We start from the raw sequence: 25,344 nt of genomic DNA on the forward strand, positions 1-25,344 counted from the left end.
GTCCTTCCCTTGCTCAATTGCATTTGCCCGTGACCCATGAACGCTGCTCCCACTTGGGAAGGTCGCTGCCCTCGCAGACAAACACACGCACAACTAAACAAGCGGGCTTGGAGCAGACGTTCTCTCAGAGAGAGAAATCTTTGCTGCGGGGCGTATCTGCAATAACACACAATGTTGTAGCACCAAATAAATAAATCACATAGGCCATTTCTTCCGTGCTGTGCAAGCTTTTAAAAACACGTGCCACAAATAGGGCAGGAAATGAGAAGGGGCTTGGTTCGTACCCTGAAGATTACTCTTAACATGTATTAAAAATACATCATTATTCTTAATGCGTTTTTAGTGTAAAGCAAGCTGCTCCCGAGGATCCTGACGCACCATGACATGGAGATGCTGCTTCTGCACCAGCTGAGGACCGGGAGATGGTGTCGTTTGCTGGATGGGAAATGAGTGAGGGGCACAAGGGCATTTTGGGGCTCTCACAGGGGCTCACAGGAGCTCAGCCCAGCAGGTGGGTGCTGCACACTCGCCCAGGTGGGTGCTTTGGGCTGCCTGCAGAGCTCGGGACGAGGCCAGCACCGAGAGCCTTATGGAAAGCTGCACATCATAAAAACAGCAAAGCTGGGAACAGCGCAGGAATCGCCTCCCTCCCCCAAAGAGGGACCCTCTCCCTGCTCCTGGGGGGTTCGTGCAGCCTGCACGGCTCCACCCTCACCTTCTCAAGAAAAAAAAAAAGAGCCTTAAAATGAATCTACGCGTTGCGCGTGTGACGTGCGAACAGAGCCGAGGGGCGCGGGGCTGTTCGCGTCGGAATCGCCAGCGAAACCCAGAAACGTGCGGGGGGAGCGGGGAAATCGCCGTCCCCACGGGTGGACGTCTCCATTCCCAGCCGCGAACCCCAAACCAGGGAGCCCAAAGCACCTCCCCCCCGCACCCAGAGCGGGACCCGCAGCGGCTGCGACACCCCCAGCCCCGACAGCGCCGCCCCCGCCGCGGGGAGCAGGATCAAGAGATACTGGGGGGCGGGGAGAGAACAAGAGATGATGGGGGGGGGGGGGGGGGCGCGGAGAACGACCAGGAGATAATGGGGTGGGGGAGAGAGGGGCAGAACACCCAATAGATGATTGGGGGTGGGAAACACCCAGAGATGGGGGGGGGGGGGGAGAACACCAAGAGATGATGGGGGGGACACGACGACACAACCAAGAGATGATGGGGTGGGTGGAAAGGGACGACGGCGACGACCAAGAGATGGTGGAAGCGGGGGGGAACATCAAGAGATTGGGTGGGGGGAAACGACGACCAAGAGATGATGGGGTGGGGAGAAGGCACACAGCCAAGAGATGATGGGCGGGGGGGGCAATTGGGGCATCCTCGGGGCTGCTCTCCGCTAACAGCGCCGCTGGGAAGGGCTGGGAGAGGGTCGGAGGGGAGGGGGGGCTGAGGGAGGGAGGGGGGAGCCCCCTGTTCCCCCTTGGTTACCTGCAGCCCGGGCGGGGGGGGGGGCGCGGTGCATGCGCCACTGCCGCCTGCCCTTCATTCATAAAAAAAAAACCAAGAAAGAAAGAGGGGGAGGGGGCGCGAGGGGGAGCGGCAGCCGGAGCCCCGCCGGCCCCATTCATAAAAAGGCAGCCGCGCGTGCGCGCTGGCGCCGCGGTTCCCACCCATTCATTGAGCCGGGCGGCCGCGCATGCGCAGAGGCGGCCGCTGCCCTCCCATTCATAAAATAGCCATTTTCCCAGGCAGCCGCGGCTGCAGCATCGCGGCCGGCGCTGACAGCGCCGCGCTCGCAGCTCCCCGAGCGGCTCCCCGAGCGCCTCCCCGAGCGCCTCCCCGAGCGCCCCCACCCCGGGGCCGACCCCGCATTTAGGATTAACCCGCCCTGCGGAGAGATGGTCTCAGCCGAATTACTTAAAGTAAGTACCGGATCTTGTGTTTGTAGAGCGAATGTTAAATCTTTTTAAGTAGGGAGATAAATAAATAAATATATAACGCCTGCTCCCCGAGGGAAAAGCTTGCGCTCTTTCTAGATGCGTTTATCCAGTCCCTTGCAGATCACTGATCATAGGAATATTTCTCCCTGTGACTTTTCTAACGTCACTTATCTATGGTTATAGCTCGTGCATAGCTGCCTGGTGCTTCCCAGCCTAAAGGAGACTTTGGGTTCTGAAGAAATATTCTGTTTCTTGCAGAATTGGCATTTGTGTCCCTGTGTTTCTTATCTGTGCCTCTTTTTCTGTGCTCTCTCACCAACATCTGCATTTGCTGTACGTCCATGGCAGGCAGGTTTCACCATACTTGCATCGGGTTTATTTGCAGGGATTTTACAGCAAAATAAAGCTTCTCTTTCTGATGATGGGCTGTCCTCTCCTTCATCTCCTCTTCCTTCCCCAAAAAAGGCAGCATAAAGACATTGTCACCTGGATTGCCAAGTGAGAATTGGATATTTCTTGGTTTGGAATATGAAAAGTGATGATACGCATTTCCTCTCTTTTCTGAAGCTTGGTGTCTTGCTAGTGTCAAGTAGTTCCGAGCTGTCTCCATAATAGGACACTTCGGAGATCAGCCACTGGTGTGTCAGATCTTTCCTGCATGACCTTTGCTCTTTAGCGTTTTGTTTCATACAACTGTGGGTTTTTCTTTCTTCCTTTACCCTCAGTGCCTTATGCCACCACTGTTCCATTCCCTGTCTTGCTGCACACTTGGTTGCTTCAGATTTAAATCTGGATGGGTTAGGTATTTTAAAGGCTAGATAAGCAATAAAAATGTGTACGTAGAATCATTTCCTAAAGGTATATGAAATATCCTGGATATGGAGAGAAAAAAACCTGGCTTGGCTGCTTTTCTCTACCAACTGCGTAGCAAAGATAAGCCAGGATTTTGTTTTCTGGTACCAGTCCTGGCGTCACAGGAGAAAGACAAGCCTAGAGACGACATGTTCTGAAAATTCATTATCAGAAAGGGAATGGAAAAAGCAGAAAAGGGCATAAAAAAAGGCACAAAGGTCTTAGAGTGAAACAGGACTGGAAGCGCAGACCTTGGAAATAGCAGTGCAAATGGATATCAGCATTAGTCACAGGAGGAGAAGGCTTCACTCTTTTTTTCTTCAGGTGACAAAGGGTCTGATTTCTTGATTTAAATCTTTTATAGCCTCAAGTTTTTCTTTAAAGAGTGAAGGAGAGCAAGAGAAAAGGGAAAGCAACCCTGAATTATCCAGAGTAGAAAAGGCACGTTCTAGATTCTATAAAACTTCAGCTGCTGCCTTTCTTCCATACCATGGAAGGCTACAGCACATCAAAAATCAGCTTGGGAATTGCTGCTTAATTGGGTAAAGAGAAACCAAGCTTTCCCAATATTAAGGCTTCCCCCCTCTCTCTTTATTTTGTCTTAAAGAATAAAGTTACAATTTGTGCACTGAATCACAATGATCCTGATGACTGGCTTCCCCCTTCTCCATGTAAAAATGAATGATAGCAGGAGGAGGGGTTGTTCTCAGTTATTGGAACCCTGCTGGGGATGTCTCATTGATAAATGTGCCATTTTCCATGGGCTACTGGGTTTTCTGTTGCTAGAAGGGACTCTGTATCGGTATTATAAAATTAAAAGGACTATTTCTGAATACTGCAGTCCTTTGGAAATTCTCTATGAGGTTATGTGCAGGGGAGAAATTATTTGTTCTCCTCCTGAAACAGCAAAACAAAAGCTGTTTTCATGGAATCATGACTAATTCCCAACTCATACCGGGAACTACATCTCAAAAAGCAATCCTCCTCCCCAAAAAATCCTGTCATCAGACTTCAGTGAAATCAAATTCACATCCGCTGCAGCACCACAGCAATAATTAATTCATAGTTCTGATAGTTTTCAAAATACTAACCATAAAAGCAAACAAATCATTAACCACATTGCTATACAATTTTCCAGCTTCAGGCCAGTATTCAGAACCACCTTTTTATAGGCAAACAGTTGCACAAGTATTGTTTGGCTTTTATGCCTTTTAAATGCAATGCAATACATTTCCTTAAGAACAAATAAAATTCTTCTAATGTGGATATCATTTAGTCCCCTTAGCTCAACAGATCATAACTGAGCTTCTTTTTCTGGCCTCAAAATAAGTGGTTTTATTCATTAAAAGCCTTGACTAAGAAACTGAAGCCCCTCGAGGTCTGAACGTTACTGGGCCAAAATGTGCCTTATGCGCTCACACCGTAGGAACAGACGCTCGCTGGACAGAGACAGCTTCTTGGAAGTCTACAGGTCTCATTTCCCAGCTTCTGAATTTCCACGCTCTGGCAAGAATTGAGTGTCTTGTTTGAAAAATGGCAGGTTTCCCTAATAAGCTTTCTAATTTTTTTTGCTTGTTACTCGTAGAGAAAATTCTGGCTGCCCTTAGACAGAGGAGGTGCTAAGGAGAGGGACAAAAAGCATCAATATCAACATTTTGTTAATATTAATACATGCTTTTATGGAATAGAGCTTTTTTTTAAAGCATTTACAGCTTGACTCAAAATTCAGTCAGCCTAACTCCGTCTTAATGAACTCCAACGTTATATATGATTCTTAATCACACATTAAAAACATGTGCTTACTGAAAGGTCTCCTTTAACTTCCAAGGCAGTCTTCCCTCATTAAAAGCTTTTATTGAGCCTTTTGACTTCCGTCAGTAGCAGCGCGTCCCTTGTCACCGCTGGGAGGTCTGGACCAGAGGATGTCCTTAACGCCAAACAAAGGCCATGGCAGGATTTGTTCCTTTATCATCAGCTCCTCCTCCACGGGGAATGGGGGAAGCGAAGCTTTTATTGACCCATCGGCCCTGGCCAGCAGCTCCCTGCCTGGTCCCAGTTCCTCCCCACCTGCCCCACATTCTCTGCGAAGCCCTAGAGATCTTCCCTTCGCAAGCGCTCTCGGACACCAAGGGTAACTCATAGCAGACACCTTGGCTTTGTTTTCAGCGTGTGATCTGGGTATCTCCCTCTTCCCTAGCACGGCAGGATTCGTACGCGTTCCCCACGCATGGGATGCAGCTGTGATCAACGGATAATTTCTTTGTATCCAGGTTTATCTGTAAAGATTCTGCTGCTTTTTAATTTTTTTCCTGTTGCCCCGTTGTCTCAGAAATCCATGTGTCCCATCTGGCAAAGAAAATAAGCACATTTCTGCAATACATTTACTGCAACTGCTACTACAAAGATGACAACTGAGCGAGGTGACTGTCACGTCTCTTTCAGAGGCTGTAATTCAGCTTTTGCATGGGTGACAACAGGTCTGTCTCTCACTAGCCAAGAGGAGGTGCAATCCAGCCATTAGGTGACGAGATTCTGGGGCCCTTGGTGTGTCCCCTCCCCATCACTGACCCACAGCACAACTCCAGGCGAGCAGTTCAGGTCCCACCACAGCCCCAGGGCACGGCTCCCACTGGCACCAGTCAGAGCCTTTCATCTCTCTGGGGTGATTTCTCCATCCCTTCTTCACAAAAGCTTGTGATGCTTCAACACTTGAGAAATCCTTGGAAACTTGTGATCAAAAATTCTTCTTGAAAACTCAAGTGCTAGAAATGCTTCTGTAGCTCATGGTAAGAAGGCAGAAGAAAGGTCTTTCTGCACTGCTGATCTCCACCCCACCTCGTACCATTATAACTGTTAGCGATGTCTCCGAGCAGCCACTGCATGTTTGCAGCTCCCCAGAGTCACGAGGCGCAGCTCCAGGCTCAAGGAAGGGGCCACCAGGGCTGTTACAGAACCTACACGAGACAACCCAGTGCCAGCAAGCCCAGAAGGTTCACTTCGCTGGGGCAAGCTGCTCGTCCTGCCACCAGTGCTCCTCAGACATCACAGAGGCAGAGGCCGCTCAGGAGGCGAATTAAGGCATAACTCATTAGAAAGAGCTAAAGTGACCCCCTGATCTGGTATTTTGCACCTTGCAAAGCACAGAAGGAGCTGTCGGTGGCTACATTACTTCTCTGGTCATACTGATGGTCTTCCTGTTAGCAAATATGGTCCAGGCATCACATTTGGGTCTTTTCTTTCCTATGACGTCTGGGACTGGGTTCAGATGTTTCCACGGCACCATCTCCTGTTGACATTTTCTGCATCTTTCAAAAACGAGTTGGGCAAAACCGTGATACCTTGTACCTGCAGCAGGGCGGACAGGAGGTGGGAGCGTGTTTTCCTGTATTCCTGTTGACTTCCCTGGGACTGTGGGCACTGGGGATGCGTCAGTCACACTGGTGCTTCCCAGAGCTGGGGTCTGCAGGATTGCTTCCACACAGGATGCGATTCTGGACTCTCGAGTCCCTTGTTCTCATTATTCTTTTGTTAACACGCACGTCTAGCGTGCTCTTAGACATGTGAGACAGAACCTATTAAAAGTATTAACTAATAGGTAACTGAGGCAGTTACAAACATCACATGTGCCAGCACTCACTCAATATTTAAGGCAAGGTCCAAGTTTTTTTTCCAGTAACTGGAAGACCAGTTATCCAACTTCACTTTGAAAATAAAGACACTAGAACCTTATTGCTTCAAAGATTATCCTGAGAATGAGCTTTCCTGGGGTTTGTAGAACTTCCTCACAGAGTTGCCTACAAAGACGTAGCATTCTATAAAATTATGTAGGCAAGTCTAAAACCCTAATAAAACAAAAGATCACTTCAGTTTTAATTTTGTGTGACTAAGGATTCTTACAAAACTTTCGGGTCTGAAATAATACCCAAACACTTTAAAATAACAGTTGGTTTCCTACAACTCTAAGACTTGTAATTATCGAGTACAATAGTAATTTTACATTGGCAGTGTCTTGGTGAAGAGATGAAACAAGCACTGTAGAACGTTTGTGAACTTGACTTTAGAGTCCAATTTTACTCCCTTGGAAGGAAGTGTATTTTGACTTGAAAATTGTATGTGGTGAGCAACCATGCAGTCCCTGGATGGCACGAGAGAGCAGAAGTCTTCCCTACTTGGGAGTTTGTTGATATTTCTGCTTCGAAAAGAATGTCATTGTTTCACCTACCTCTAAAGATTTATTACATGAAAATTAAATTTATTATGTGTGTAAGAACATAGAAATTTTTCTTCCGGGTGTCTACTTTCAGAAAACTGGTTACAATTGCAACCAGTGAATTGTATCTATGTTATCATTATAATGTGTCTGTAATTACTGGTGATCAAGGATAAACTGATTTTGTTTACAGGTGTTCTATATGACATTTTTCTCCACTGAAATACAATTTGCAGTCAGACAGAATTAGAAGAGTAGACGACAAAGGCACTATTGATAAGGTTTCTTAGCTTTTGCAAAGTATCTTAAATATTAGTTGAAGTGGGTGGCGAGGGAAAGATGAGACGGACTGCTCAGCCTGTGGTTTCTTGCCTCCCTTCCCAACCAGAGTGGCTCAGATTGGCACCACTTCTGCCTAGAGCTGCTTCAGGCACACGGTGGCCGGTTCCGTGTGCTTTATGCTGGATTAGGGTCACTTCAACATCTGAGCCAACACTAACAACACAGTTGACCATTGTGACCCCCCCTTGCTTACCTGGACAGACCTGAGAGCCAAGACAAGAGCCCCAAGGTTACACTCCTTCAGCTCTTGTCCCTTTTCAAGGTCTTAAGTTCCTCCAGGTCCACTAAGGACTCATTTTGATGGGACACATATCTGGAACAGAAGCTGAAGCTTCTGAGATACCAATGTTGCTGCCCAAGGCAATATCGTCCTTGCTGACAAGAACTTGTTATGTGTGATGGGTTCCTGGGGGGGAGGTGAAGAAGGAGAGGTGAAGAAGGGCATGGTGTCCTGCTTATGGTGTGGGAACGAGCTTTCCTTCCACTGGATGGACATCTTTCCTCATGACTTGTTAACAGGAGTATCTGATACCCTTGTATCTGCCCACAAACAGACTGTGTTTGGTGGGATGACTTTCTTGCATTGTTCCAGTCTTCCTGGAACAGTTTCAGACTGGTTGCAGTTCCATTTCTTCTTGTGGGGAACACGCCAACCAAAAAAGGTCAAGGTCTGATGCCTTTTGGGATCTTCCAGGGTAGTCACCAGGATCCATGCATGTATCCAGGCAGGTATACCTCATCCTGCAAGAATTCACGGGAGCGGTCTGGCTTCTTGACTTGCTTCTGATCCAATACAAACCCTTACCTTTCATCTTCCCTGCCATGAGAGGTGGAGTGCTGTGTGCAAACACAGTGACCTTGTACCTTTTGCTGAAATCTTTCTTTTCACGGGGTGCAGACATAAAGCAGAAACTGCTCAGGGGAAAATGTGTTCAAGGCACATGTCAGGGGAGGCACATAGACACAAAAACTGAGGAAGTCACATCTATCCTAAAGTGTGGTGTTTAATCCAGGGTTCATCTCCTTTCTGTGATAATTAACTCGGATATCCTGATTAGCATTATCTCACTTAAGCCATCTTTAACGTCCACCTGCGTATGGCCATGTCTGCGTACCAGGGGTGTCTGAAGAGTGCCCGGGGCTATAATTCTTCTCCAAATTAATCTGATGATGTAACTTCCATGTGATGCCATCACTTGTTCCGGACCATTGCAGACTGAGCAAGTACAGAGTTAATGTGAATCGTAGAATCATAAGGCTGGAAGACCTCCGAGACCATCAACTCCAACCACACCTAAACACCAGCTCCTGGGTGCTGCCCTCCCTGTCGGGGCGAGGGGCTCCTGTGTGGCACCACCAGCCACTCAGAACACCCTCAGTGTTCCACCCTGCCTCAGAGCTGCCATCAGGGGAAATCAGCATCAAATCAGCCTCTCTGCATCGACAGAGGCGGCGGATGCTGCCTAAGGGCTAAGCAGCTCTCCTCCACACATGTGCTGGCACACCGCGTGCCTTAAAATAAATGATGACCCACGCATCCAGGCTCTGCTGTGAAGGGACCAAACTCCTGAGGCTTGGGGACAAGCAGGACTGAGTTCAGGCCCAAATGCACAGCCCTGTGCTGGAGGTTATTTAAAAAATCCATCGAGGCAATCAAAGCAGCGCTGCCGGTGACGCGAAGGACCAGGCAGACAGGCTGTAACATTGCTCAGCGTGCCACCATTTCCTCAGCCACCTTCCATCTAATATCAGCTCTGCTGCACTCGCTCTCATCAGCCAGAACAGCTGCATCTCTCCTTAAAAAAAAAAAAAAAAATCAAAGTCTTCCTGCAAACACAACACCCAGCCGACACCAAACTGACTGTTTAGCTCAGCTCTGACTGACAGCAAGGACTTTTTATATCATGACACTGGATTCTGATGTACAAAAGAAAACAGCCTTTTTTCCCCCCTCTGCATACCCCACAGTTGTCATTGCTGCTCCTTATTTTTAAATGTAGTAAATAGGAACGGATGCCTTAAAAACTCTCTTGTGAGTCGGGATGTCAGTGAGCAATGAATAATGAAATACAAATTTTCAAATGAATGGCTAACGCTCAGCAGAGAATTTTAACTAGTGAAGAGAAACAGCATGAGGACAGCATTACAATAATCATCATTACTGCTAGATAAAGCGCTTCTTCCTGCTCGTCTTGTGCAGGACAGAAGGAGCCCGGCGGGCAGGACGCGGTGCCAGCGCGCAGGGGCGGCATGTGCAGCTCTGGCCACGCGCTGCGCTCTGGCTGCCCTTCCCCGCCACCAACCCATTGATCTCGGGAGAACTGGCAGGTTTTCAGCCCCTCAAGTGCCAAGTGATCTATCAAAGCGACGATTTACAAATACAATAGTGGACTCTAGCAGCATTTTTCAGTGGGGAGTAATGCACTTCCCTTTTTCCTTCCAAAAGTGCAGAATTAGTTCATGCTCCAGTTTTTGTAGCGTGTTCAGTTTCGGGGAGGAGGTGCTTTTGCAGGAGCGATGTGTGCGGTTACTCACACACACTTCTCATGTGCAACTTGGTTATAGTTGGATGCATTTTCTTCCCAATCTTTTTCCAGAGTGCTGTAATAATAAAATCTTTTGTGCTGTTGGAAAAGGTTGATTTGTTTATCCGAACACGAACAACTGGCAATGCCTTCAGCTGTTCCCTATTTCCTTTTTCTTGATACCAGAAGCTTTTCCTCTCCTGCAACTTGCTCTGAAGCTTTCCTCACCGCGTCCTTACACTGATCTCCAGCATTCTATTCCTTATGAATAAAGGTCACCCCGTGAGGAAATGGCACATCCACTAGAAAACAATGTGCACTTTCTAAATTTGAACCAAGTCGTTTCCGTTCTTTGATTTAAGTTTAGTTACTTCCTGTGGTTTCTTGTCCTACGCCGCCGCTGAATCCTTGGATCGACTCCAGGATAAATTGCACTCTTTCAATGAAATTAGAAACTGCGGCAGTAGACGGCTTAGCTAGCGTAGCCAGTAAACAGCACTGAAACTAAACATTGGTCCACTTAGTGTTCTGAAGCAGAGCACCGAGTTACCTGTGTGAGGTGACACGTCAAGTCTGACCCACGCGTGTGTTCTCCCCGAGAGCTCTACCTGTCTGCTCCCAACCTGGTTTGCAACCAAACAAGCTGCTGAGCAAGAACTTCCACCTGCTGCGGGAGGGTGAAATCAGGCTCTGAAGCCAGCAGCTCCCGATGGAGATGGGACACTTCCTCACCAAAGCCAAGCCACCCTCCCGCAGGTTCTGGGTCAGCAAGAACAAGTGCTCAGCCCCACACTCCGAAGCATCGTTGTACCAGGCCAGCGCTCCCAAGAGCCACAATTTTGCATCAGGTTTTCTTAGAGATCAGGGTCCTTTCGGAAAAATTGGTGGGAGGTGGCTCTGCCCATGGCAGGGATGTTGGAACTAGATAATCTTTAAGGTCCCTTCCAACCCAAACCATTCTATGGTTCTGAAATCCCCTGACCTTCGCTATGTCATTTCAGGCAGTTTGCTGGCAAACGTACCTGTCAATATGCACTGATGCCCCTCGGATGCGCTTCCCCTCAGAAAAATGAGGGATGGGCACTTGAGGAGCCTGCAGTAACCGTAGACCTCCGAGGATCAGAGGTCACACGGACAAGGATAGGGAGAGGAAAACAGCAGCAAAGGAACAGTGATGCACTTTATACCAGAGCAGGTGCTCTGACTCCATTAACACAAATTTACCTTGTAAGAGCTTCTACATAATAACCAACCTCAGCAAAGAGCCCTGTTTGGGCTGGGGTTGCAGGGTAACTCAATAACGATGCGCTTTTTCTCTCCCCTGCCCCTTTTCTTTCTCCTTTCCTTCCCCCAGGATACTTAAGAGTGAAATTTTCACCGTTAATCAGACTGCTTTATCAATGGAGCCCCGGATTCCCCACAACATCACGGTTGTCCCCAACTCTGTGATGGTCCAGCCCTTGCTGGACAGTCGGATCCCCTATGGGCGGCTGCAGCATCCACTCACCATCCTGCCAATTGACCAAATGAAGACGACTCACATAGAGAACGACTACACCGACAACCCCACCGCTTCCCAGCTGACAGCCCAGAAGCGTCCCCGGGGCTCCCACGAGCCAGTCTTGACCAACCAGCACGTGCAGCGGTGCGAGCAGGATGTCACCCACCCCTGGATTTCGTTCAGCGGGCGCCCCAGCTCCATCAGCAGCAGCAGCAGCACATCTTCAGACCAAAGGCTCTTGGACCACATGGCCCCGGCGCCCGTGGCGGAGCAGTCCTCCCCCCGAGCAGTTCGCATTCAGCCCAAGGTGATTAACTGCAAACCCCTGGACCTGAAGGGACCTGTGTCTCAGGAACTGGACAAGCACTTTCTACTGTGCGAAGCCTGTGGGAAATGCAAGTGCAAGGAGTGCGCGCTGCCCCGGACTCTGCCCTCGTGCTGGGTGTGCAACCAAGAGTGCCTCTGCTCGGCACAGAACCTGGTCAACTACTCCACCTGCATGTGTCTCGTCAAAGGCGTCTTCTACCACTGCACCAACGAGGACGACGAGGGCACGTGTGCCGACCACCCCTGCTCCTGCTCCCACTCAAACTGCTGCGCCCGCTGGTCCTTCATGAGCGCCCTGTCCCTGGTGCTCCCCTGCTTGCTCTGCTACCTGCCAGCCACCGGCTGCGTCAAGCTGTCCCAGAGATGCTACGACCAAGTGAGCCGGCCCGGATGCAGATGCAAAAACACAAACAGTGTCATTTGTAAGGCGCTGCCGGAGAGCAAAGTGAGCAGGCCAGAAAAGCCCTTTTGATAGTTTGGGAGGACGGGGAGTGGGAGGATGCTCCATGGAGGGGGGTAGTGTTGCCTCTTTTTAATAACCTGTGTTCTGAGGATAAACGTTAGCCTTTTGCCTTCAGAGAAAGCAGAAGCGACTATTTCCGCAAACTGAAGCACTTTGGGTTATTCAGGGTTTCGGAACTGGTGAGAATTTAAATAGATGGGGCCAAAGGAGGAATCTTAATAATGTAGAGTGGAGGCTGAAATCTATGTATATCATGAAGTACAGCTGCTTAAAAACTCCTGGTTCAGACAGACGGCTGCTCACCATGCCTGCATACCACAAGAACCATTAACTGCTCGCTTGGCAGGCACGGCCGCGCAAGCAATACCCATTCCCGGCTGCAGAAAGCTACAGCGGATTCGCGTTCAGGGTGGGCTTCTTGTTTTCGCTTTCCTTCCAAACTCGATTTGCTACCAGCTGCGTGTTGAAGGTGACGGGTTAACTCCGTCCTTCCCTGCCTGCTCACTGTTAGATGGGCCAGTTGCACATGAAGTACACGGTTCTCCAAAGCTTTCTGTGTCCCTCAAAGATTTTGAGCCAGAAGTAAAGATAATGCTCACTTGTTCAAGGGTCTCAGCATTTAGGCTCGTTGCTTTCTTTGTACCCTCCTGGCTGCGTCGCTCGGGACCCTCTGTTCAAAGCCAGGTGGTAGCGGGGCTTCTCCCTCCATGGGACGAGCAGCAGCAGGATGCGTGGAGGCAGTTGGACCAACAACGAGTCATTCTGGCTGTGAGCTGATCCGTAGCATCAGGTTTCACTCAATGGAATATTAATTTGACATCGACAGTACAAACCTGCTCCAGGAGGATGTCGGCTGAATCCCGTTTTCCCGAGGCGCGTGCTTGCTCCCCCCGTGCTGGAGCAAAGGGGATCTTCACTCGTGCCACAGAGTTAAGATTGTTTCTCAAAGTTAAATTTGTTTCTCTCAGCCTCTCAAGCTCTGTTAAGAAGTCACAAAAAAATAGGTATAGGCTGCACACAGGTGTATTTTTATAGGGATATCAACTCAGTACCTCCTCTCCTGGAACAAGCTCCTATTTGCTCATTAAATACTATGATTTCTGATTTTTTTTTGCTTGGGGAAGAATGGTGTGTTCTTGCAGTGCAGCCCATTCCCCCGTCTCTATTGCTGCTGTTTGACTTTTGCCTTCTCTGTACAAAAGAGCATCCTTTTAAATGTAGAGAATGCTTTTAATGTTTATTTTAGTGTTAACAAACACTAGGGACAGCCAGGGGAGGGAAGGTAGCATAGTTAAGGAACGCACCCATGGTTTTCAGCAAGTGAATAGCATCAGTTTTGTCCACATGCTCATCCTAGGGCCAGTTCTGCATCTCCTCAGATGCAGTAACCACTTTCTCTTGACAACGCAAGGTGCTAAATAAAAACCTTCATCCAAACATGCAACGCTGTAATAAGTAGATAGGTACTTGTTGCATGAAGAAAAGTGATCTAGTCTCTCTCTCTTCTTTTTTTTTTGTTTTTTTTTTAATTAGAGGAAGTTTCCTCTGTAAATGCACAGCAGTGACAGTGAAATGTCATCTCCAATTAGCTAAGCAATAGGCAGAGCCCATGTAGCATTTCCAGGAATCCTGTATGCTTGGTTGCAATACAGATGCTGCGTGAGGGTTTGGCAGGAGTGCACTGATGGGAGCTCTGGTGTCCTTTGTTTTAAGGATTCTCTTAACCTGGATCGCTTGGGGTCTAGTTAAACTTAATTGTAGGTATTTATTGAACAGGGAATTTTAAAAAACAACTTTCTATATTTGTAACATTTGCTAGCTTGTATATGATAAATCATAGGGAAAGGGATATTACTAGCCACCAGATGCCAATTCCTGTGGTTTATCCTCATGTTGACTGTAGGGAGACACCAGAAAGAAGAAAGGAGGTGAGGAGCCAGAGATGTATGTATTATCTTGCACAAATGAGAGGTAAAAGGGCGAAAGGAAAACCAACCCCAAACTAGCCCAACTGTTGGTTGAATGTATAAGGTATTGTATTTAATAATAAGAAAAATCATTTTCCTAAGATACAAACAGGCTAAAAAACACGGCAGGAGAGGTCTTCACCTGCTGTCCTCCTCTGCTGAGACCACACGTACCCAAATGGCCTCCACTGATGGTTGTTTTGCATTTTTGACCCCGTGTCCCTGGCTGTTCCTGGGGGATCTGTGCTGAACGTCTGCAATAGCAAAGCCCGCGGTTTAGACGCATGGTCCTTGCAAGCAAATACAATGCTGGAGTGGTCGCCACTGTGCCAATCTACACTCATGTAAATACACCCAGCAATCCTTCGTGGATCGCCTTTCATTGTACATAGCTGTAAACTATTTCTCTGTCGGTTTCTTTTAATATGTAAATCCTGCTATGGTGTAAGCCGGTCCCGTACTGGAAGACTGTAAAGCGTTAGTGGATGTGTTAGAGCAGTGGTAAACGTGGCCGAGCCGGGGGCTGGCGAAGGACACGTCTCCAGTCAATAATGTCTTTATCCCCCTCTCATCCACCATCCCAACGCCTCCATTCCCCCACCCTCTTTTAAGGTACGTGTGTCTCTGCCACCCCCGAGACGCGCCACGGACATGGTGCCACACGGGGAGGCGGCAGCGTCCCCTCACAAGCTGATGAGCGGCTGCTAATTAGCACCAACCTCGGGCGCAACGTTTGCTCTCCGGTCGGATTGGCTCGGTGGGATGGGACCATGAAGGCAGGTGGGGAGATGAGGGCAGGTTCCCCCAAAGCGGCGCTGGAGGAGGAGGACGGCCGGGTGCTTGGCTTTTACCACCCCAAACTGCTAATTGCTGTAGCAGGTTCATTGCTGAGCTTTGCCCTCTGCCCACGCGCAGCAGCAAAGACCCAGAGAGCAAGAAGGGCTGATTCACAGCATGTCACGGCCCTGACCAGAGCTCACTATCAGCAGGGGCTCCAACAGCCACATAAACCATCCAGCACCCACGGGGCACAGGGAGTAGCCACTAAATTCACACCATTGCACGGTTGTTCTTGCCTGGATGAGCCCTTGCCCCTTCGCAGCGCCCGGTGTTCCTCCTCCCCTCCCACGCGCAGACACACTGATAAAGGTTTCCCCCTTCTCCCGCTACCACCCCACCATATACACACCCTGAAGAGTTACCACAGAAGGTTTTCTTTGTATGGAATATTTATTTTGAAGCTCTATTTTAATAGTATTTATTTTAGAAAGTCTACTATTGTAAGAGTTCTTTTGTTTGTGAAAAAAGAAACAAGTACTGATGAATGTACTGATCTAGAAATTATATATATATATAAATATATATTGTTAAATATATGAATGGCTGTTGTGTTTGGTTTTTTTAAAAAAAATCCCAAAGACTATTTATAGCAATTATTCTAAAAATACAAGCAGAGAGCAGCCCCAAATCAGTTATTTGGTACCACGCACACACCAGGAGCTACTGAGGCAGCCAACAGTCTGGGTGAGATAACTTGTCACAGAGAGGGTGCGTTGGCCCCAGGGGCGCTGGGATGCGGGTGCTGCCATCCCTCACCCAAGCAGCACCCCGAGATGCAGCACTGGTGGGTGCAAAATACCTCTCCTTCCCTTCGCCTCTAAAATACACCAGGGAGACTCGCACTGAAGCCAGGATGCTCCATCCACAGTGATGAAGCTCAACACTTAGCGTGAAAATTTGGATAGAGATTAAAAAAGCAAAACCAAACCCAAAGGCAGCGGCACCTGCTGCTCGGAGGGATTCTGCTGGAATCCCACAGAGCCTCCCTCGACATTCCAGCCGCACTCCCTGCTGCCATGCCTCCCTCAGTTCTAGGTGCAGAACCTGCCCCTCTTGCACGCTGAGGAGCGACTCTGCTCAAACGCCACAGCCCCACTGCGGGGTGAGCACAGAGGGACCACGCGAGATGGGAAGGGAGGTCAGAGGAGAAGGTCAGGAGGGCTCTACCCTCCTGCTGTCGTCTCTTGTGCTCATCCAGACGTTAATAATGCACTAAGTATGCAGCCTCAGGCAGGTGTAATTGTCATAATTTATGAGTCTCTGGGACAGGAGGGGAGCTCCAGGCTCTCGTGTTTGCACACATTTCAATTGCAAGCTCCACGCTACTGTCTCACGTGCACCAGCTTCACACTAGACTGCTGAAAATAAAGCATCTGAGTTATTTTTCACCATTCCTGTTATTTATTTGCATGCACCATGGAGCTATGACTCATTAACTGACATGCCATGGTTTGTGTCATCCGCAAAGGTAACCCGAGGGCTTTACCTGGCATGAAAAGTTATTCTTGGAAGACTAATCTTGAGTTGGTCAGTGGAGCAGATAAAGAGACAATAACTACACTGTACAGACCATGGCATCTGGTGCCAAGAAAACTTGCAATAAGGAAAAGATGCTGAATTTGTTGTGCTGGTGGTGGGGGTTTTTTAAACAAACAGAGTGAGACAGGATGTACAAATTTAAATCAGAGTTTGGCAACACTGACTGATGTCTTGCACATAAAAGCTTTAAATGTCTCAACATGGCATTCACATCTCTCTGCTGGAAGCCAACCAGGGTCCTCTTGCTGATTTGACTAGAAGATGTTAAGCAAAATTATCGCCTTTTTAAAAATCATTTTTTACACCATTTTCAATAATTAGCCATTGAAGGAAACCAATTCCATCACCCCAAACAGCGGTTATAAGTAGGCAAAGAGAGATACGAGAATAACTTCCCAATTCACTATGAGGCCCAAAGAGCAACTGTAGCTCTTGAAGGTCAGACCAGAAACAGAATTTCTAGCAAATCAAAGCATCCAAAGTACCCATTAAGCAATGCAGTAATTCTGAATGAATGCCTGAAACTGACAGAAATGAGACAAAAAGCTAATTTTGAAATTCCCTTAAAACCTGTTTTACTAGAATATGTATGCAATAGAGATGCTGAGATTTTTACCCAGGGCTTTAAAACCACCCTTGATGAGATGTGAGCTCTGAGAGTTACCAGCAGCGGGAGGGGGGATGGGGAGTGCAAAGAAGTGACATTGGGCAAAAGTTGCATCCATCCCCAAAGACAAAGATGGTGATAATATGGCTTCACCCCGAGAACTAAATAAAGCCCTGACGACAGAGCTTTTTATTCACTGGCAGCTCCGAGGTGGGTTATTTTGGCTGGGGAGCGCGAGACAGTCTTCCCTGGTGAGACGCCTCCGCAAGAGCGAGGGGAACAATAGACACGATGCGATCCAGGAAAAGGCAGTAACTGCAGCAAGTGCCGCAAACCCAGTTTGAAGCCGGGGCTCAGCAGCGCAGGGCTTGCTCAGCACCACGACAAGGTGCATCCAGCAGGATCCAACCCTCCCAGCCCCTCGGCGGCTGCTCCGCTTGCCGTCAGCCCCAGGACCAGGGCAGAATCTGTCGCCAAGTGCGGCTCACGGGGAGCCGTAGCTTCAACCCACCCAAGCTGCTCCAGGAAGGGGTTGGTTTTTCAATCCTTTGCAGTTATACAAATGTTTTCCCACCACGTGCACACACGCCTGCAGATGCATCGATCCCCACGTATGTGCGCACGGAGCCAGAGTGGGATTACTTGGTGCCATCCTGAGCACCTCTGTTTACATGGAAACCAGATAAGGGATGCAGGGTCTGGTTTGTCCTTAAAAAAAAGACGTGTTATTAAAAGTCAGCAGGTGCACACCCACAATGATGCTGTGGTTACAGCAGCTTTGCTGCCTTTCCTGGAATTTCCAGGTGTGATGCTGGGGGAAGTAGTGCAGGTGGGAGCGCAGATGGGCACAGGGGGCTGTGCTGCTCCCTCACGGGTACCGCAGCACTCCTCTCCCACTAATAAATAATTTCCATCACTGGGATTAGATGCCAGCAGTGTGAATGGGCACAGCAGTGGCTGTGCCAGGAGGGAGAGCCCAGTGTCCTGGCCAGACGAGGCGCTGGCTCCATGCATGGGATGCCCGGACCCACACACGTCACCCACAGATGAAGTTTGTCCTTTTGTGAGCGGCAGACAAATGGCTGGGATAAAGATAAATTGCCTTTGCATTTTCTTTTACTTCCTAATGGCAATAACCTCCTGTGCGAGGCAGCGAATCATCAGGGTGCCTGCTCCAAACCCCTGCCGAGCACTGTAAAACTTCAGGCATCGCCTCAAAGAGCTGAGAACAGCCACGACCCCTCAGAGGGCACCTGCGCTCCCACACGAAGTGAACACTTCCTCCGCAGGGAAATAACAAGACGTCTGTAAGGGTCAAGGCAAAGCCTCTCAGCAGGGTCTCCCCGCTCTTCTTGCACCTCACGCTAGCCTAGGGCTCAGCCTCCACCAGCTTTGGAGCAGAGGAACATGAAGCCATCCGTGCCCTGAACAGATCCTGAGTTCATTGCTGCGTTTTGGGGCAGCAGAGGGGAAAAAGGGGTTCACAGAAGGTCCTGGTTGTGCCTGGGCCACCAAAGCCCATTGTGACCCTGGGAAAAGCAGCACTGGGCACCCAGCCTGGGCGCACCAAGGCTCCTTCTACCTCTGGGGTTGTTATCACAGGTGAAAACATAACCAGCAAGCTGAGAAGTATCAGTCAAAGGCATGACTGGAGAAGATACTCTTCATTAGATCTGCTTTTTAAATAAATTTTAAAAGCCCACCAAGTTTTCCGCAGTGTCAGGACAGCCACACCAATCCCACACTGGATCAGCGGTCACCCAGCAGCAGCTTGGGCTGAAGGGCGGCTCCCCCGCACCCAGCGATTCCCACCACCTATGAAACCCAGAAGATAACAAAGGAGATAGTGCAGAGTTTCTGAACCAACCAGCTCTAAGGTCTCTCTCCATTTCTGGCCCTCTGTCACCCAGCAGCGTGCGCAGGCAGCACCCTGGGATGGGCGAGGGACCGAGCACGTCCCCCCCAGCATATCCCACTCCCTTCTCTGCCCAGCTGGACTCTACAACCCCACACAGGTTTGGTCTCCTAAACACAAACGCCCAGGATTTTCTCAGCAGAAAGAAATCATTTACTTTTCCATATAAATAAATCTGGGGAGATGGGAATGTGCACTACTCGCTCACTCTGTAGCGCAGCGGCTTTCATTGACATTTTTCTTCCCTTACAACAGGGGAATAAATAGAAATTTATGCATGAAGAAATTCTTATGAATAAATCATAAACACAAGTTCCGCTCGATGCCAGGTATGTTTGCGATTATGCGGTGCCCTTACGTAACTGGGTTTTCCTAATCAGAAACATGATATTCTCGGAGCATGAAACTGGGACGTTCTGCACCACATCCCTTCGCTCCAATTACCGCGCTGGAGCACCCGACCATGAGCAGAGCAGCACAGTCCCCCACTAAGGACTGGCCTGCTCTGAGCTAGAAGGAAACAGTTCGCGTTGCCTCTTCAGCAGAGCCCAAACCGATGCCGAAGAATGAACGCACAAATAAAAAAAAATCCGCTATTGCTGATACCATATTTAATTGCTTTTCATGAAGAGCATGAGCTGTTAGCACAGGTTCTACCCTTCAGGCCCTGCAGGAGTGCAAACAGCGATCTGTGCCCTAAAATGCCTAAAGCCTCACCAAAATCAAATCGTTGTCACCTCTTGTGCGTGAGGATGAGGAGCTGCGATGCGGTTTTCACCAGCTGCCCTCCCTCCAGAGCAGCCCCATCACTCGGCTGCGCTGCTGTGGGTCACTGCAAGGCACCAACCAGCTCTCCCGACATCCCTGCTGATATTCCTTGTAAAGACAAGGATCATAGCTATTTTTTCCTTTACATGGTCGCCTGTAACCACCACTAAGAAACCCCCAGTCATATTTGGGAGCAACAAAGGATGCACACCCAGCCGAGTGGGATTTGGTTACTATGAGTTAAGGACAAATCGCAGCTCACCAGCACAGATCTGCCTAAACCTCTGACAACAGCAACAGCATCTCCACAGCAGCCCTGGCAAAGTCCCTTGCCGGAGCCAGGGGAGCATTGGGAAGCAGCACCCACACACTCCCAGCCAGGAGAAAGGGGTTTGGATGCACAGTTTCTGAGGGAATAGGAGGTAGGGATGTAAAACAAAGCTAGAGGGTGCTCACTGAGGTCAGGAGATAAACAAAATTAACTGGAAAGACCCCATGCTGCTGGGAAGTGATGAGCTTTTCTTCCTGCTCCAAAGAAGCAAGTGGAAAATGCAGGTTAGGGCTCCAGCAAGGCAGCAACGTATCCTAAGGATCCCTCGGCCGGCTCCTTTTCAGGGTTAACCCGAGCTCGGCGCTGTAAACTGCAAAGGAAACCCAGAATGACAAACAATTGTAGGAACCTAAAAACCAAGTTCCTCTGGGTTTCATGGGAAGCGCGATCTGAAATGCTCCGACCTGTCTGTCTGAGGGGAAGTGGGCAATAAATAGCGGCCTGGCTGTTATCGAGAGGATGTGAGCTATTTATGAAAAATTCTTGGGCTTTTTGAACTCTGTTTAAAGAGGCAATAGCCTTCGCTCGGGTAATTGGGGGGCTAAAACACTAAAGCAAACACCATTACTCAGCCACCTCAAGAAAATTTAGTGCTTACTTGTGTGTTTCTGAAGCTTGGAGCGTATTTAAACAGCTGCGTTGTTATTGCCCCCAAATCCAGAGGGGAGCATGGAAAGCCCTTTCAGACCCTGTGTACGCAGGGTTGTGCCAACAGCCGAGAGCTGCTCCTAGACACGGGGATTTGACCATCGCAGCTCAGCAACCCTGACAGCTACACCATTTAATTAAATAATATCTTATATCAGCAAGACGCCTCATCTGAGAAGGGGACCCTACATGCCTCAGAACACGCCACCTTCCCAGCAGGACTGAACTATCTCCAGCTCCGAGACAAAGTGCAGGTAAAAACTCATGCACATTGCAACTAGAAAATGGGGAGAATATGGTTGGAGGGCAAGGGGAAAAGGAGAACATCCATCCTGTGCAAGGCAGGGCACACCCAACAATACAAACATGCACACAAAGCAAGAAAGACCTCATTGTTCAAAGGAAACTCATCCCATCCCTCTGACAAATAATTGTTTTCAAATAAATTAGGAAAATCTGCTGCCTTTGCTAGAATAACTGCCTCCCCATCCAGCCTCTGGCAGCACATGGAGATGCACCCAACTCCAGGTGCTTTTAGAGAAGCAAAGGCTGACAGTGCCGAGAGCTGTGGTAGGACACAACCACCCTAGGAGGGATTGTTAAAGGCTCAGGTCCTGCTGGCCACAGTGCCCTTACCCTCCCAGCATCATGGAATGAACCATGGAGTGGTTTGGGTTGGAAGGGACTCAAAGCCCACCCAGTCCCACCCCTGCCATGGGCAGGGACACCTCCCACTGGATCAGGGTCTCCAAGCCCCATCCAACCTGGCCTTGAACCCCTCCAGGGACGGGGCAGCCACCCCTGCTCTGAGCAAACGTGAATGACCAGGGAGTGATGGATTTAGGGCTGTTCCACCAGGGAGCTTCGAGTGCAAGCCTCTGACCTGCCCCCATTCACAAGGTCCTGACCCACTCAGCGCAAAGCAACAGCTGACACACGCCAGGGAACCATCCCTCCTGCTCCTTCTCACTGTCCCATGATCTGCACATCAGGATGTGGCACCAAACGGAGCCCTCGAGGGTTTCCACTGGCTGCCTCTTTTTATTTGTGGGAGCAGAGCCGCCGGGCAGGCAGCGCAGCTCCTGTGTGGGAACCACACACCAAGTGTCCTGACAGAACGATGGCATCAGCTAAAATACACAAACACGCTCAAAAGAAGGAAAACCATGAAATTAAGGATAACAAACAACAAAGAGAAGCTCATACACAGAATCTGTTAGTGTTTATGAGTCACTCAGGCCTTCCTGTCTCCTCTTCTGAACTGTGGGAATCCGCTGTGGTCCATCCTCTCCGTGAAAACCACCGAGGTGCTATTTTCCTTGCAGCCCCAGCGCTGGGGTGGGGGAAGCTGCCGCACAAATGAAAGATTTTTTTTTCTCTTTTTTTTTTTTTTCTTCAAAGTAGGAAACGAATCTGAGGAGCAAATGCTGTGAGGCGTGTAAACAGAGGCGACTGCAGAAGCCTTCGCGATGAGATCACTGAGCGCCTTGGCCCCGTGCTGTTTTCCAACGGCGAAGGGCTTAACAATGGAATGGATGGGGAATGCCAGGAAAAGTTAGAGAGCTTTGGACACGAGGCCTTTGTAAAAGCTCCTTCTTTATTATTAACAAACAACTTCTCCCCATCCTCCTTCCTTCCTCCCTTCAACAAATGAGATTTTCTTTTCCTTAATATATGCTTAGTTAATTCTTAGCATTTTCAACCTGCCCCAACATGCCTGTTCTGCACTAACCAGGGCGTCCTGCCACGCTGTGACATTGGGAAGTCAACCTTTGCATCCTGCCTCCGCGCACCATCACCATCACCACACTCTGGCAGGGCAGATGCTGCTCAAGCACCCAGGAAGAAAGATCATCAGCCCTTAGTCACACGCAGCTTGTGCAAAAGCTTCCTTTAATCCACGGGCATGCTCAGCCCATGCTTCCTAGCTAAAACTATGGAAAAGGCAAACCAGGAACAGCAAACTTATTTGGATTCCTATGGAAAAGCCTCAAGCAACAGAAGATCTCCTATGGCTTCAAGCGAAGCCACACAGACTCATTCAAACCAAGGCCCTGAACAGCTCATCCAACTGCAAGTAAAACCCTGGCAAAACACATTTGCATATTCAGGGGTTTTCAGTACTAACTTGGTGAGTAGAGATAGAAACAGAAATAAATTGCAAGATGCTCTACAACGGCATCTGATAGCAGAATGCAATGGGAGCCCTTGGGAGAACAGGACATAAACCTACACAGTGCCCCAATGTGACGGTGTCTAACGCTACTGAAAGCTCAGGGGAGAGTGAATCTTGTGGGTTTACTGCCAAAATTCCCTCCTTGCCTCTTTCCTGGGGAAACAGCACTGACCAGTTCCTCAGTTTCTAGAGCTTTATGGGAAGGATGGGGCAGAGCAGGAGCCGTGCTGGAGCAGGTCCCACAGGTCAGGAGCTATCAGCAAAACCCTCCACTGAAATATCTGCTCAGTTTACGTGATTCCTTCTGTCAGTTCACAAAATAGTTTCGCTGCTCCCTCTAGACTTCTTGGCTTCCACACCACAAGCACTGGAAATAAAATTATTTTAATAGTGATTATGCTACAACAAAAAGGCTACCCCCAAAATTACATGCTTTGGAAGAAACAAGGGAGCTAAAAACCCTGAAATGTCAACCATGAGTGTGATAATTTTACTTTTGCCCTGACTGCAGGACACGCAGCAGCCCCTTTCATCACCAGCATCATCTCCCTCACTCCCTGCACCCAGAATGGCAGCTGGGGAGAGGCAGGGACCCCACTGCCAACAAAGCTAAAGACACCGACAAAAAGATATTTCAGTATTAACAATGAGAAATACAGACTGGAACCAAGACAGGAGTTTTACAGCCATTTTTCACCAGTGCTAACGGCTGCAGAAGGCACAGAGCATCTCTGGGGCACTGAACCAGCCGCACCCAAAGCGAGGACAAGCGCCTCCGCGAGACTGATGCCTGGAGCAGAATTATTCATTCAGGTTGAACCATTCAGAAAATTGCACCCTTTACGTCAAGGAAGAGTCTTTTGCTCATATGCATGCTCTAAAACACTGCACCACAGCTCAAGAGCTCCTAGGGGGGATGATTTACTGCAGAAACCACCTCAGCATCCACGCTGGTGCCCGAGCAGAACGAGCAGCACTGCAGGACAGACGCGTGTTCAGCACAGTGTCAGCAGCACCACTTGAAACTTTAGCTTTATACAGACTGTCAATTATTGGGAAACATTACAGAAACCTCTCCATTCCCAGAGGGACAGTAAAGAGATTTAAAATACAACCAAGATAAGTGTTCTCAGCATCTACACGTGTTACAGCAGCGTCGGAACGGGCATGTTCCTTCCATATCGTGTACTTTCAATATAAGGTCACTTGTATCATACAGTCATTAAGGTTGGAGAAGACCTCCAAGATCAAGTCCAACCGTCAGCCCAAGCCGTGATCCCAAGTGCTACAGTCACACACCTTTTGAACCCCTCCAGGGATGGGGACTCACCGCTGCTCTGCCCAGCCTCTCCCAAGGCTTCACAGCCCTTTCAGTAAATAATTTTCTCCTAATACCCAACCTAAACCTTCCCTGGCACAACCTGAGGCTGTTTTCCTATCACTTGTGTTTAGGAAAATATATGTATGTGTCTGCAGGAGCAGGTGTGGGTGCAGCGCTGGGGCAGGGGCTCTCCTATCCGGCACCGAGCAGCATCCTTGCTGGCAGCTCCTGCCACCTCCACCTGCTTCTGTGCTGTGGGGACACAATAATTCCCTTTTTCCCCCCCCTCTCAGCCTCAGCCAGAAGAGCTGAAGCTCTGCTCGCACACAAAACAACCCTCTTCATCTCCTTCCAGTTTTTATTTGCTTCCCCCCCACACCATTTCCTACAAAGTTGATCACGCACTAGTCCCGCAGCAGAGATGCTGGAGACTCGCTCATCTGAAAACACACCTGCTGCTTCCTTAGCAAGAAACAGCACAGCCCACGCGACAGACACAAGGAGACCCTTGTCCAAGGGAGGAGCTCGTGCTGCTTGGCCCCCTCCCCAGCTCTGCCAAACTGGCTCCCAAGTCCCAGATTTATGAGTAACCCAGTGGAAAAAAATAAACCAAAACCCAAAATCCACAGAGTTCTCAGGATCTATTGGTATCTCAGAGCCCCTCTCACATGCAGCATCCCACACATCCCAGTTTCAGTACCTTGCTAACACAGAGCGTGTGGCAGGGCTGACTGAGAACACGAATAAAACAATCAGTACCACTCATCGCCCTGAGGGCTTCCTCATACCGGGACTTAATTTCCCTGAAAAACAAAGAACAATTCCCTGCGTGGTGTATTGATGGGCCTTGGGTTTGGTCCCCAGGATGAACACACACACACACGATTTTTTCTTTTTCCATTTTCGCATGATGACTTGCACGACAAGCCTAATAAAAGCCTCGACAAATAGCCCAAACCACACAAAAATGTAATACTGTTTCATATTAACTTCCAAAGCACTTCACCGACTGTTGGAGGAAGCTGCATTAAAACATCAGAACAAAAAAAAAAAAAATCAACCATGTGTGGAGAAAATA

General features: G+C 48.9%; 2 protein-coding genes across 2 annotated transcripts in view; both read left to right on the plus strand.

Annotated features, from left to right (window-relative positions):
• PDLIM4 (PDZ and LIM domain 4) overlaps nt 1–25,344 on the plus strand; it is a 445,004-nt gene that overhangs the window by 166,081 nt on the left and 253,579 nt on the right. The gene's annotated exons all lie outside the window — the stretch shown is intronic.
• SPRY4 (sprouty RTK signaling antagonist 4) lies at nt 1,771–15,440 on the plus strand. The gene is made up of 2 exons (XM_069869091.1): nt 1,771–1,916; nt 11,218–15,440. The coding sequence occupies exon 2, from the start codon at nt 11,264–11,266 to the stop codon at nt 12,161–12,163; it is 900 nt and encodes a 299-aa protein (XP_069725192.1). The 5' UTR covers nt 1,771–1,916; nt 11,218–11,263; the 3' UTR covers nt 12,164–15,440.

This window comes from Phaenicophaeus curvirostris, chromosome 15 (genome assembly GCF_032191515.1).
Source record: "Phaenicophaeus curvirostris isolate KB17595 chromosome 15, BPBGC_Pcur_1.0, whole genome shotgun sequence".
Lineage (NCBI taxonomy): Eukaryota > Metazoa > Chordata > Aves > Cuculiformes > Cuculidae > Phaenicophaeus > Phaenicophaeus curvirostris.